This window comes from Schistocerca nitens, chromosome 2, assembly GCF_023898315.1.
Source record: "Schistocerca nitens isolate TAMUIC-IGC-003100 chromosome 2, iqSchNite1.1, whole genome shotgun sequence".
Taxonomy (NCBI): domain Eukaryota; kingdom Metazoa; phylum Arthropoda; class Insecta; order Orthoptera; family Acrididae; genus Schistocerca; species Schistocerca nitens.
Window position 1 is genome coordinate 671,155,946 of NC_064615.1, and position 14,426 is coordinate 671,170,371.

The 14,426-nt window shown below is 42.4% G+C and overlaps 1 protein-coding gene across 1 annotated transcript in view; it reads right to left on the reverse strand.

Moving 5' to 3' along the window:
• LOC126235234 (sialin-like) overlaps positions 1-14,426 on the reverse strand; it is a 168,376-nt gene that overhangs the window by 87,802 nt on the left and 66,148 nt on the right. The window contains exon 5 of the mRNA XM_049943966.1: positions 2,219-2,439. Coding sequence (XP_049799923.1) covers positions 2,219-2,439 — 221 coding nt within the window. The remainder of the gene's footprint in view (positions 1-2,218; positions 2,440-14,426) is intronic.

Sequence of the window (14,426 nt, forward strand, 5' to 3'; positions counted from 1 at the left end):
TTCACTGTCATCGATCATCTTTCATACAATCCCGACTTGTCCCCATCCGATTTCTATCTGTTTCTAAAACTTAAAGAACAACTTTGAGGACTTCACTTTGAAAGGGTTGAAGCGATGCAAGTCGAGGTAAGCTTCGTCGACAAGGCCAAACAATCTGCAGTGACTATCAACAAACTGGGTGATTATGTTGAGAAATAAATAAGTAGACATCTAGAATAAAGATGAAAGATGATAATAACGTCGCATAATTTAAAAAGCTTTAATAGTTTTCACATAAAAGTTCCGGGGCATTAGTTTTCAGCACGCCCTCGTAGAACCTCAAATCATTTTTTTTTTTCCTCTTTTTTGAATTCCACCTGAACAGCGCAGACACTATTTCCTGTCCCACTGTTGCCCAAATGAGCGTGAGCTCTATCTCTAATAAGATTGCTGTGGTCGGTGGGTTCATCTCTGACTTTGCCTCCTCTCTTTGTTTTGTTAAGAATATTAAGCTGAATCATTCACTGCATACCACAGTGGATCGGGGCAGTCTACAGATTAATCCAGAATGTTTACCCTCATAAGTTACATACGACTGTGGTTCAAAAATGATTCAAATGGTTCTGAGCACTATGGGACTTAACTTCTTAGGTCATCAGTCGCCTAGAACTTAGAACTAATTAAACCTAACTAACCTAAGGACATCACACACATCCATGCCCGAGGCAGGATTCGAGCTTGCGACCGTAGCGGTCACGCGGTTCCAGACTGAAGCGCCTAGAACCGCACGGCCACACCGGCCGGCTGTAGGTTGGTATTACCTATGATGTTATTTCATATTTCTAATGGATCTTGCTAAAGATCTAAAAGGCGATCTTTCACATAATAATTGACTTGTAATGTCATGTGTGTTTCCCTCCCAGTTCGTAAATAATTTTTTTGGTGCTGTTATTCATTCTATAAATCAAATTTGGTTTCCCTCTTTTCCTGTTTTGGATCAACATGTTTCCCTTACTGCTTGACATCACGAAAGCATGAAATGAATGAGCAATGGAAGGTATTAGTCTACGCTAGCTACAACAGCCAATGTTCCTCCATTAGTCTGTTCAAACACATCACTTCCTCCCACCCACCCAACCCCTCCACCTCAACCGTACTCCAAGGCCATGTTCGATAAGTCGCACTTGTGTTGCACGGGTGTCGTTATGATATACGTTCACAAAAAGTTTCGTTTAAATGTACACAAAGAGATTGATGATGATAACAAGCAGACTGGTTCGTTTGCCAAATAGAAGGACGATGTTCTGTCTTTAACATCTATATTGCAATGTTTTGTATACGTCAATATCGGTAGTGAAATATCGATGATTAAACTCCCAACATCAATGTTTTGTAAATACCAAATATGATCAAATGTAGTGACAGACTGTTTGCATATTTTGTGAAACCCATTTGCAAATCTCAACTACGAGTATGTGATACCAATACGAGCAGAACTCAAAACTCACGAGCACACAGTTAATTGCAGTAACGATACGTCTATCCGTGAGTATTACGAATATGCTGTGGCAGCTATGCATGGCAGACTGCACCGCAGTAACTAGATGTTCGGACGAAGTGGGTAACCAGTTTCAGAGCAGTATTATGACGACCAAAAAGACCGCCAGCGGATGAAACTCCTGATAACTCTGCAGTTGTAATCAAATCGGGGAGTTATTTACAAATCCCCTACAGCTAAGATCTAGATCCTCGTGTAGGTCCTCAGTTCTAGATTATTATGTGATTAAATGGTCTAAAGTTGTACAACAACTTTTTTCCAATTCGTGTGAAAACATATGGCCCATGTGCGAGAAATGTAAGTCTAGAAAAATGATTCTTGCGTGGTAGTCTCACGTTGTCTTCATGTACTGCTTATGAATGTAAGAAAAGTTAATGTCTTAATGTTTTTAAATACCTTTGTAAACTGATAGAAAATGCAAAAAATGGCTAAATTACTTTTTCATGGCTAAATTACGCCCCACAAAAGTAAACTTAATAAATAACAAAAGGAAAAGATAAACACTTGCCAGTGACATCTTATGCAGGTGAACTGCTGCAGTGTTGCGCCAGACGTGTTAATCTTTTTGTTCTCTCCAACCATCAAATAGTACATTACATGAAAAAAGTTTTAAATACTTTTTTAATGGTACCAATTTAGACACAATTGGAAATGGTGCACAGAAAAGGCCTCTTGACCAACCTTGTAGCTGGCAGCATCAGCAACCAGTCTGACTTGCAGATAATGTAGCTCAGAATGGGAGATGCGCGGGTGGTGATGAGGATGGTCGAAGACGAGCAGCCACCAGGCCAGGAACCAGACAATGGCCGCCATTGTTGTGGCATAGAAGATGGCGGGCCAGCCCAGCCAGTCAATCAGCACACCCGACACCGGGAACGTCAGCGCAGCTCCTACACTGCTACCTGCAGCACCGAGATGGCTCTCTCAGTCTAGTAAATTTCTACAGAATGTCAGTGAGACTGTTGTATATCATGATTCCTCTACCAGTTTTGTTGTTAACAGCTCGTGGCCTTGCGATTAGTGTTGCTGACTCTCCAACAAGGGGTCTCAGGTCCGATTTCTGGCTGGGTAAGGGACTTTCTCCGCTCCGGACGAGTGCGAGTGTGTGTGTCATCATCATCGATGCGGAAGTCGCTGAAGTGACGTCAGATAAATAGATTTGCACCATACAGGCACTCCAAGCCAAATATACCATACGCACAGTCCATTTTCAAAAATGGTTCAAATGGCTCTGAGCACTATGGGACTTAACTTCTAAGGTCATCAGTCCCCTAGAACTTAGAACTACTTAAACCTAACTAACCTAAGGACATCACACACATCCATGCCCGAGGCAGGATTCGAACCTGCGACCGTAGCGGTCTTGCGGTTCCAGACTGTAGCGCCTTTAACCGCTTGGCCACCACGGCCGGCATTCCATTTTCATTGACAGTTTTGTTCAGACATTGAACCAATTAGAAAGGGAAAAGGAAGGGAATAATGATGTCAGCTGCATCGGGACTTCATGCCCCCCAATGAACCATGGGCCTTGCCGTTGGTGGGTAGGCTTGCGTGCCTCAGCGATACAGATAGCCGTACTGTAGGTGCAACCACAACAGAGGGGCATCTGTTGAGAGGCCAGACAAACGTCTGGTTCCTGAAGATTGGCAGCAGCCTTTTCAGTAGTTGCAGGGGCAACAGTCTGGATGAATGACTGATCTCGTCTTGTAACACTAACCAAAACGGCCTTGCTGTGCTGGTACTGCGAATGGTAGAAAGCAAGGGGAAACTGCAGCCGCATTTTTCCCGAGGGCATGAAGCTTTACTGTATGGTTAAATGATGATGACGTCGTCTTGGGTAAAATATTCAGGAGGTAAAATAGTCCCCAATTCGGATCTCTGGCTGGGGACTACTCAGGACGACATTATCAGGAGAAAGAAAACTGGCGTTCTACGGATCGGAGCGTGGAGTGTCAGATCCCTTAATCGGGCAGGTAGGTTAGAAAATTTAAAAAATGTAAATGGATAGGTTCAATTTAGATATAGTGGGAATTAGTGAAGTTCGGTGGCAGGAGGAACAAGACTCCTGGTCAGGTGAATACAGGGTTATAAAAACAAAATCAAATAGGGGTAATGCAAGAGTAGGTTTAATAATGAATAAAAAGGTAGGAGTGCGGGTAAGCTACTACAAACAGCATAGAGAACGCATTATTGCGGCCAAGATAGATACGAAGCCCACGTCTACCACAGTTGTACAAGTTCATATGCCAACTAGCTCTGCAGATGACGAAGGGATTGATGAAATGTATGATGAGATAAAAGAAATTGTTCAGATAGTGAAGGGAGACGAAAATTTAATAGTCATGGGTGACTGGAATTCGATAGCAGGAAAAGGAAGAGAAGGAAACTTAGTAGGTAAATATGGAATGGGAGTAAGGAATGAATGAGGAAGCCGCCTGGTAGAATTTTGCACAGAGCATAACTTAATCATAGCTAACACTTGGTTCAAGAATCATGAAAGAAGCTTGTATACATGGAAGAAGCCTGGAGATACTAGAAGGTTGTTGTTGTTGTGTTGTTGTGGTCTTCAGTCCTGAGACTGGTTTGATGCAGCTCTCCCAGGTTTTAAATTGTAAGACATTTCCAGGGGCAGATGTGGACTCTGCCCACAATCTATCGGTTATGAACTGTAGATTAAAACTGAAGAAACTGCAAAAAAGTGGGAATTTAAGGAGATGGGACCTGGATAAACTGAAAGAACCAGAGGTTGTAGAGAGCTACAGGCAGAGCATTAGGGAACGATTGACAAGAATGGGGTAAAGAAATACAGTAGAAGAAGAATGGGTAGCTTTGAGAGATGAAATAGTGAAGGCAGCAGAGGATCAAGCAGGTAAAAAGACGAGGGCTACTAAAAATTCTTGGGTAACAGAAGAGATATTGAATTTAATTGATGAAAGGAGAAAATATAAAAATGCAGTAAATGAAGCAGGCAAAAAGGAATACAACCGTCTCAAAACTGAGATTGACAGGAACTGCAAAATGCCTAAGCAGGGATGGCTAAGGGATAAATGTAAGGATGTAGAGGCGCATATCACTAGGGGTAAGGTAGATACTGCCTACACAAAAATTAAAGAGACCTTTGGAAAAAAGAGAACCACTTGCGTGAATATCCAGCGCTCAGATGGAAACCCAGTTCTAAGTAAAGAAGGGAAAGCAGAAAGGTGGAAGGAGTATATAGAGGGTCTATACAAGGACGATGTTCTTGAGGACAATATTATAGAAATGGAAGAGAATGTAGATGAAGATGAAACAGGAGATATGATACTGCGTGAACAGTTTGACAGAGCACTGAAAGACCTAAGTCGAAACAAGGCCCCTGGAGTAGACAAAATTCCCTTAGAACTACTGACAGCCTTGGGAGAGCCAGGCCTAACAAAACAACAAAACTCTACCATCTAGTGAGCAAGATGTATGAGACAGGCGAAATACCCTCAGACTTCAAGAAGAATATAATAATTCCAATCCCAAAGAAAGCAGGTGTTGACAGATGTGAAAATTACCGAACTATCAGTTTAATAAGCAACGGCTGCAAAATACTAAAGCGAATTCTTTACAGACGAATGGAAAAACTGGTAGAAGTGGATCTCGGGGAAGATCAGTTTGGATTCCGTAGAAATATTGGAACACGTGAGGCAATACTGACCCTACGCCTGATCTTAGAAGAAAGATTAAGGAAAGGCAAACCTACGTTTCTAGCATTTGTAGACTTAGAGAAAGCTTTTGACAACGTTGACTGGAAAACTCTCTTTCAAATTCTGAAGGTGGCAAGAGTAAAATACAGGGAGCGGAAAGCTATTTACAATTTGTACACAAACCAGATGGCAGTTATAAGAGTTGAGGGGCATGAAAGGGAAGCAGTGGTTGGGAAGGGAGTGAGACAGATGTGTAGCCTATCTCCGATGTTATTTAATCTGTATATTGAGCAAGCAGTAAAGGAAACAAAAGAAAAATTCGGAGTAGGAATTGAAATCCATGGAGAAGAAATAAAAACTTTGAGGTTCGGCGATGACATTATAATTCTGTCAGAGACAGCGAAGGACCTGGAAGAGCAGCTGAACGGAATGGACAGTGTCTTGAAAGGAGGATATAAGATGAACATCAACAAAAGCAAAACTAGGATAATGGAATGTAGTCGAATTAAATTTGCTGAGGCTCGGGAATTAGATTAAGAAATGAGACGCTTAAAGTAATAAATGTGTTTTGCTATTTGGGGAGCAAAATAACTGATGATGGTCGATGTAGGGAGGATGTAAAACGAGACTGGCAATGGCAAGGAAAGAGTTTCTGAAGAAGAGAAATTTGTTAACATCGAGTATAGATTTAAGTGTCAGGAAATCGTTTCTGATAGTATTTGTATGGAGTGTAACCATGTATGGAAGTGAAACATGGACAATAAATAGTTTGGACAAGAAGAGAATAGAAGCTTTCGAAATGTGGTGCTACAGAAGAATGCTGAAGATTAGATGGGTAGATCACATAACTAATGAGGAGGTATTGAATAGAATTGGAGAGAAGAGAAAGTTGTGGCACAACTTGACTAGAAGGAGGGATCCGTTGGTAGGGTATATTCCGAGGCATCAAGGGATGACCAATTTAGTATTGGAGGGCAGCGTGGTGGGTAAAAATCGTAGAGGGAGACAAAGAGATGGATACACTAAACAGATTCAGAAGGATGTAGGTTGCAGCAGGTAGTGGGAGATGAAGGAGCTTGCACAGGATAGAGTAGCATGGAGAGCTGCATCAAGCCAGTCTCAGGACTGAAGACCACAACAACAACATCTCTGCACGCCTCTCCACCGACCCACATTCCTACCCAGTGCCGCCTATCTGCAGTCCCTGTTCAAGTGTTAATAATTTGACTGGGTGAAAGTAATGTGTGTCGGTCAATTACCGGAAAATTCTTCGTACTTTTGTCGTAACTGGAAAGTCACGTCTTATCTACTTCCAACTAAAAAGAGTAATTGGGTTTTACCATTCAGTCGGCATCGAGAACATTAAAGACGGAGATCTAAGGGGGGGCTGGACTAGGGTGGAAACTGAAATCTTCTACGCTCTTGTCAATGGAACCATTCAGTCTTTCGTTGGAAGCATTTTAGATGACCACAGAACGCGTATACTGAAATGAGAGGACGGGGATCTTCTCACGAACGAGATTTCAGTGGGTTAACCACTGCGCCAACTCTTCGCGTATTGAAACTTCCTGGCAGATTAAAACTGTGTGCCCGATCGAGACTCGAACTCGGGACCTTTGCCTTTCGCGGGCAAGTGCTCTACCATCTGAGCTACCTAAGCACGACTCACGACCGGCCCTCACAGTTTTATTTCTGCCAGTATCTCGTCTCCTACCTTCCAGACGTTACAGAAGCTCTCCTGCGAACCTTGTAGAACTAGCACTCCTGAAAGAAAGGATACTGCGGAGACATGTCTTAGCCACAGCCTGAGGGATGTTTCCAGAATGAGATTTTCACTCTGCAGCGGAGTGTGCGCTGATATGAAACTTCCTGGCAGATTAAAACTGTGTGCCCGACCGTATTGGTAGTCATAGACGGGTGACTAGCGCTTGTGGACAAGTATAAAGAAACGATTCGACTATGGATTTTTTCGTGGCAAATGGTCCAAGTTAGAATGAATGAAGCACAGTTTGATCCCATCTAATGCTGAATTTTACCAGCGGGTTGCTCGGGTCGACGCTGACAGATTTAAAAGATGTAACAACAGTTGCATGGATGTACAGTGCTCTTTCAACGGTACCGCACGAAGTATCACATATATTCGTGAGGCGGAAAGGTGTTGTGTTTGTATTAAGTGCTCATGGAGTGTAACAGTCAGCGCTTTAGCCTCCGTTACTGACAGAAGGGGCGTCACGTGTTTTTAATCCTCGTTCAGGGGCACCTGTCAAGCCTATGAAGCATTGGTTAGCCTGACGATGGGAGTTTTACCCACCTATTCCAGCGAAGGGAAAAATTTAAGTTTATATCTAAAGGGCTGGCTAATGGGATACAGAACTGGTGTATTTGCCGCAATAGATAAGAAGATCAAATCCATCAAGACAGACAGTGAAGCTGCATGCAATATTATTTGCAGAAGTACCTTCTTTTTTAGAAGTTCATTTACAGTACCTGTATACCATAATAATACAGTACCTGAAACCATAATATTATATTATGGGCGAGCATAAACTTATAATTAGATTATGCTATGGATCACCCGACTCACCCCTAAATACAACAGAAAACTTTAAAGAAACCGTCTGTTCACTAGGACGTAAGATCCCCATTTATAATGCACCGCTGGAAGAGATTTTTATCAAAGGGATAACTACAGTCTCGTTAGTGGTGAGAGTGACAAGACATATTGCAAAACATTACTAAATGCCTTCTCTGAAGACAGTTCAAAAGACCGCTCAAGATGGACATATATTGAAAGTAATGGTAACAAATAAGCCTAACCTTTTTGAGAAGACTAGCATTGCAAATGGTGTCAGTGATCCTGAGGCAGATGTGTTAATAATGTTACCAGAGTACAAATAGCTACTACAACAAGTATAAAGATTTATGTGTGCAACAAACTAGATAAAGACAGTAGTGTCATACCTCGGTGAGGAAATTGAAATATTTAACTCTGGAAAGGAGCCTGTAGGAGAAGCTCAAGTTTGAAAGAGCAGTTGAGCATGCAGTGGATGGATATGTACCTAACAGAACAGCGCATGATGGAAGGAACCCTTCATGGTATACAGATACTGTAACTGAACTTCTAAAGAAGCAGGTACTTCTGCACAAGAGATTTAAAATAAATATAAAGCTACAGATAGGGCCATTCTGAATAACACGCGTTTGGCTGTCAAGGGAGCCCTGCGTAAAGCCTTCAACGTAGCTAAATACTATCGAAGGATCGTTCACAAAACCCGCAGCAACTGTGGCCATACTTAAAGCCTGCTAGTGGCACCAAAGTTAGTCTCCAGACAGTCATGGTATAGGCAGGAACTGAAGCAAACTAGCGAACGAAAAACAGAAGTACTGAAGTCCATTTCAAATTTTCGTTTACAGAGAACATTCCAGGAGTTCTGCTCCAGTTTAATTCGAATATAACTGCAAAGATCAGTAAAACTGAAGTGTTGGTGTCGTTGAGAAACAGTTGCAATCGCGTGAATCTAGGAATATGCTACAACCGCACAAGTATCGCTCCTGTGGGGATCGTGAAGACGAGATCAGGTAGTTAAAACTCCCGCAGAGGTGTTTAAGGAGTCATTCTTCTCGCATTCCAAACGTGAACTGAATGGCAGAAAAGCCTTTCATGCACTTCATAGTGGTTTAAATCATGGATGCGGATTTAGATGTAGATTCAGTGCTTTTCTCTAAATGCGGGTGCGAATGAAGTGCTTCCTTCCACAGCTTCAGCCTAGAGGGACCTTAAATCAGATTCACCCCCATTTACCACTCCTAAACAGATCTACATTATCCTTCCTGGCGCAGCGCATCAAAAACGCATTCGTCCTGCTTACTGTCTTGATCGATGACCCTGCTGCAATATGTTTCCACCACAACTAGTCCTGTGGTATTAAACAAAGAGTTCTCCATTCGCATAGTCGTCATCAGCTGATTGTTTTGCATCTCAAAGGACTACGACAGTCATCCACGAATATATAATGCATCCATGGAGGAAGGTGAGAGAGAGAGAGATCCTACAGGTCACAGAAGCATATACGAGACGCAATTTTCCTACCGATCCAGGTAAAGCTAAGACCACCCTCAATCGGTGAAGGAGCTAACGGACGCTACTTTTGTGCTAATAGACCCAGTATTAACGGACTCAAATCCTGCAGGTGTATATTGCGCACAATAGGAGGAGAGATGATAGTGTGCAATTACCAAGGCAAAGCCTGCAGGTCATTGTATCAAACATGTAATCTGTGTCTGATGGAGTGATAATGCGTCTCGTTGTTCACTCTGATAGATCTCTTAGAAGGAGACATTAAGCTTGGTAGCTTTGTCTGTGCTATTCGAGATGAGTAAGCTATGTGCCAACACTGGATTTCGCTCTCATCCACCGTTTACTCGTCATCTGCGACACCACAACATTATACTACGAGTAAAATAACTTTGTGAGTGGCGTTTCAGCGTGTCAAGTAGTTCGGCCTAGGCGTCAGCCAGTCGCATTTTTTTCTATGTTTACATCTGACCGTGTTGCCTGTATTCCTGGTACAGGTAGAGCGTTGCCAGGTAAGACAGGGTACATGGGGTGGAAGGGGAACAGACAAACAAGGAGTGATTTATATGAGTGCGTGCCATGCTGCGTACAAACCGGCAACACCGCCACACCCCCTGCCACCGACATCTGTTAACAACAAAGTTATTTCATTCGAGGTATGTACACCGTGCAAACACTCACCAACACGACACACATACAGTCCCTAAACAGTAAGCTGAAGACAGAAAATGGTTCAAATGGCTCTGAGCACTGTGGGACTTCACATCTGAGCTCATCAGTCCCCTAGAACTTAGAACTACTTAAATCTAACTAACCTAAGGACATCACACACGTCCATACCCGAGGCAGGATTCGAACCTGCGACCGTAGCAGTCGCGCGGTTCCGGACTGAAGCGCCTAGAACCACTCGGCCACCGCGGCCGGCTTGAAGATAGAGTAAAATCCTTACAGGACTAATTCAATGTGTTGTAAGATCACCCATGAAAACAGAAATTAGTGTCCGGAATCAGACTAATGATTAGCTTGTACTAATTAATTTAACTGTAATGAGTTGAGGGAGGGATCAGTCTTCAAAACTTTATTGGTAAGTGGCAGAGGTTAGTCAGTGTCTGATCCTCCTGATTAAGGTTAGACGAATTCTGTGATGATTTCTTTGGTAAGGCCGTATCCACTTCCTTACCTGAATCTTCTGCAGCTGAGCTAGTACGCCCTCTGTGAGGTGTCGGGTTAGCTGTTAAGCATACTTCTCAGATGCTATAGTTCCTTTCCCCGGTGATGTACGGATACGGAAAGCTCCCCATAAGTCAATGCGAATTTTAAAGAAACAAGGTTGTGTAGCAGATAACAGCTTACGAAGTGAAAGTTACCAGGGGTGAACCAATTAATCATGAAAGGATGGATACAACACCTCACACAGCCATATTGATAGTGGGAACCATAAAACTACGAAAGGAAACTAATTGTCACTATAACAAATTGGTTTATTACCGGAAGACATCAAAAATGATTTACCGACTGAACCAAGGACACAAACATTTAACAAGTGGACAAAGGATTTGTACAGTTGAATGTGTTCATAAAACAACGATATAGAACTGTGTCGCAAAGACGGCCAATCTCGGTGACTGCAATGACGACCCATGCTTAGCTCTATTAGGAAGTGTAAAACCAGGAGACGGCTGCAGTAGCGGCTGAATATTCTGAAGTTCAAATGGCTCTGAGCACTATGGGACTTAACTTCTAAGGTCATCAGTCCCCTAGAACTTAGAACTACTTAAACCTAACTAACCTAAGGACGACACACACATCCATGCCCGAGGCAGGATTCGAACCTGCGACCGTAACGGTCGCGCGGTTCGAGACTGTAGCGCCTAGTAGCCGGCCGAAGTGGCAGTGCGGTTAAAGGCGCTGCAGTCTGGAACCGCAAGACCGCTACGGTCGCAGGTTCGAATCCTGCCTCGGGCATGGATGTTTGTGATGTCCTTAGGTTAGTTAGGTTTAACTAGTTCTAAGTTCTAGGGGACTAATGACCTCAGCAGTTGAGTCCCATAGTGCTCAGAGCCATTTGAACCATTTTTTGTAGCGCCTAGAACCGCTCGGCCACCCCGGCCGGCCGTTCTGAAGTTCAACACAGCCTCTGTGCTCTGTTTCAATATGGAGACATCTTGCTCTGCAGCTCTAAGACAAGTGTACTGACTCAAGCGCTGGAGTGTCACCTGAAACGACCTAAGGAGAAGTGTCCTCTGATTTTTCTCTACGAAACTTAGTTGATTCTGTCAAAGTCTGAGTCTTGCGGGCCAATTGCAACAGACAAAGTTATATCGGCGTATTGTGTATTGGTCGAGCGCCAAGTCTGAGTTGGGTTCGCGGCTATCACGGGACGGCTTCGAGCCTCTCGCCTCTCGGAGGTGGTGCTGGGTCCACGTTTCCCTCCGCTCAACGCTTCGCACCACCTGTGGATTTTATCGCGAGCCCGTGACGTCAGCGGCCTCTGGCCATCGGAAAGTTTCAGTCTGTGCATGTGCAGCGCTAACCATATACTATGTACACAGAACACGAGGTGTTATATAAAAGTGGGTATAATTACCCATCTAATAATATAAATGCATCATCTCAGTGTTTTATATAAAAGAAGTTACAGAGGCAAATAAATTTGCTTATAATGAATGCACTTTGTAACTTAGAACTTTTAATGTAATCACGGTACCACAGAGATTGAACTATCATATTGTTGCTGTTGATGAGACGCATCGACTGAGATAATCATATGATCCACAACTCAAGTAATTAAGATGAGAGAAACAATGTAATTGGAACTTAATAAATTAAGCATAATTTATACAGGAAGGCAGACACACTGACAGCATGGCAATATGTGTTGGCAGCGGATACTAGTAACTACTCACACTACCTACATTGTAAAATTATTATTTTTTATACAGCAATGGAAAGAGGAGACAGAATCTGATGAAAATGATAAACCATTTGTAATTGTAAACTAAATAATAAAGGACGCCCAGAGCGTAAACAGTTTTCACCAGTGAAAGCTCAAATTGTGAGTAATTAAACCCTAATTTGTGGTCAAACTGTGGTAATTAGAAATTATTATGATATAAATTTTAAGTAGAATTTTAGTGGGCAGCACATGGTTCAGTCGGGATTTCAAATTAATGCATATATAAAAAGTTGTAAATTTATGCTGGTGATCACACGAGAGATCCGTCTGACGTCATTGGTGCACTTTTCGCCGGTGGAAGACGCTGAGAATAAGAGAAGGGGCTAGTTTTCGAAGGAGGTGACCGAGGCTTCAATAGGTCTGCGTCCATATTCCTCGTGGTTTGTCAGTCTGTCTGTCTGCCTGTCTGTCTGTCCCTGCTCTGTGGTTGTCTTGATGTCTGCTTTTTGAGGTCAGTCTGCCTGGTTTTTATGGTCTGTCGGTCGGTATATTTATTTTTGTTTTATTTATTTACTTGATTATTTATTTAAACTGATCTGATTAGGGTCATCAGGCCCTCTCTTAGGTCGGACCAGGGTATCACACATAAATTGCTATTACATCATAGTTACCAAAGAAATAACAGTATGATGACTAGTATTAAAATGATTTCAGTGTCCGATGTGGCAATTTGAGTAAATTATACTGACTATGAACTAACAAATGTTGATAATGGCGTTACTTGTATTACCGCAACTGCATCCACTATTAGTGATAATAGAAATAATAATAATAACAATAATATTTGTGACATTAACAAGCATAATGATAGTGGCAGATATAAGAATAATTTATAAGTCTACGAAGTGAAATAAGAAGAATTTATAAGTCTACAAAATGAATGTTTTCTGATATATAGCGACTTCTGGGAAAAGGAAATTTGGGGAGACTACATCGGCTAAGAATACTGGACAGTGAGGAAGATCAGGTTAGAAAGAGGGATGTACAAAGGTAACGAGTGTGTACAGGGACAATAGTAACCATGATCGTTGCTTTAGTAGATATGTCATGATCCGTCATCTGAAACTGGAGGTATTATTCAGTCCTCTAACATAATGCGGGAGATCGTTCCAGCGTTGGGTTCCTGGTACTGAGAAGAGCTTCCAGAAGGTGACTGAATGATGGAATGGGACAGAAAGGATTTTACTCTGATGGCATTGGGCATTTCTGTCGTGTTGTTCAGACGAGAACGTTAAGGTCGAGGGGATATATGAGGAACAGTGTTCACTGATAAGATGGTAGAGAAGGCAGAGGGTATGGAGATCTTTGCGCCTGTCTGCATGCAGCCAGGATAGCTACGTACATGATGCTGAAATTTGATCAAAGAGTCGAACATCACAGGTATAACAAACACATACATTCATAACCAGTTCCAGGCGCCGTGAGCTTTCCTGAGAAAGGGCTTGCAAGATAACATCGCTGTGATCAATAACTGTAAGTGTAAGAGTATGTACATGTTTCTTTTTCAGGTGAAGAGGAAAGAGTTTTTTATATTTTTCTAGGGTGTGGAGAGATACCGATGTCTTCTTGTATCATTTGCAATTATGTGCTCAGTCTAATTTAGATTTTTATGTATTGTTACTCCTAGACTCTTTTCTGAAGGAAAGATGATAATAGTTCCATTTAGAGTTAAAGACTGCAGGCATTCCCTATATTTCGAGCTAATGAGCCTAGAAGGATCAGCCAATACTGCTTGGGTTTGCATGGGTTGAGCTTTAATCCTATATCATGCGCCTATTTTGATAGTGCACACAAGTCGGAACTGAGATTTTTGGTAGCTGTCGTCAGGTTTATAGGTTTTGTACTTCGTTAAAACTAGAGTAATCAGAGTACATGTGGTATTTGCAATAGAACAGGACCAGTGACATTCATGTACAATGAAAAGAGAATACGACCTAATACCGAACCCTGGGGAATGCCTGATACTACCTGGCTTCATTGTGACTTTATGCTACCGGACATAAAGCATTGCTGGCTAGATGTCAGGTCTGAGCGAAACAACTGCACTGCACTTCGCCAGGAATTTAGACTGCTAAGTTTGACAAGTGAAATGTCATAGTCGACGTGTCTTAAGACTTTACCGAGATGTAAGAAGTACATCATTGTTGCCTCTTGTTCATCTAAGGCAAGTTTCAGGTCATCTGTTAC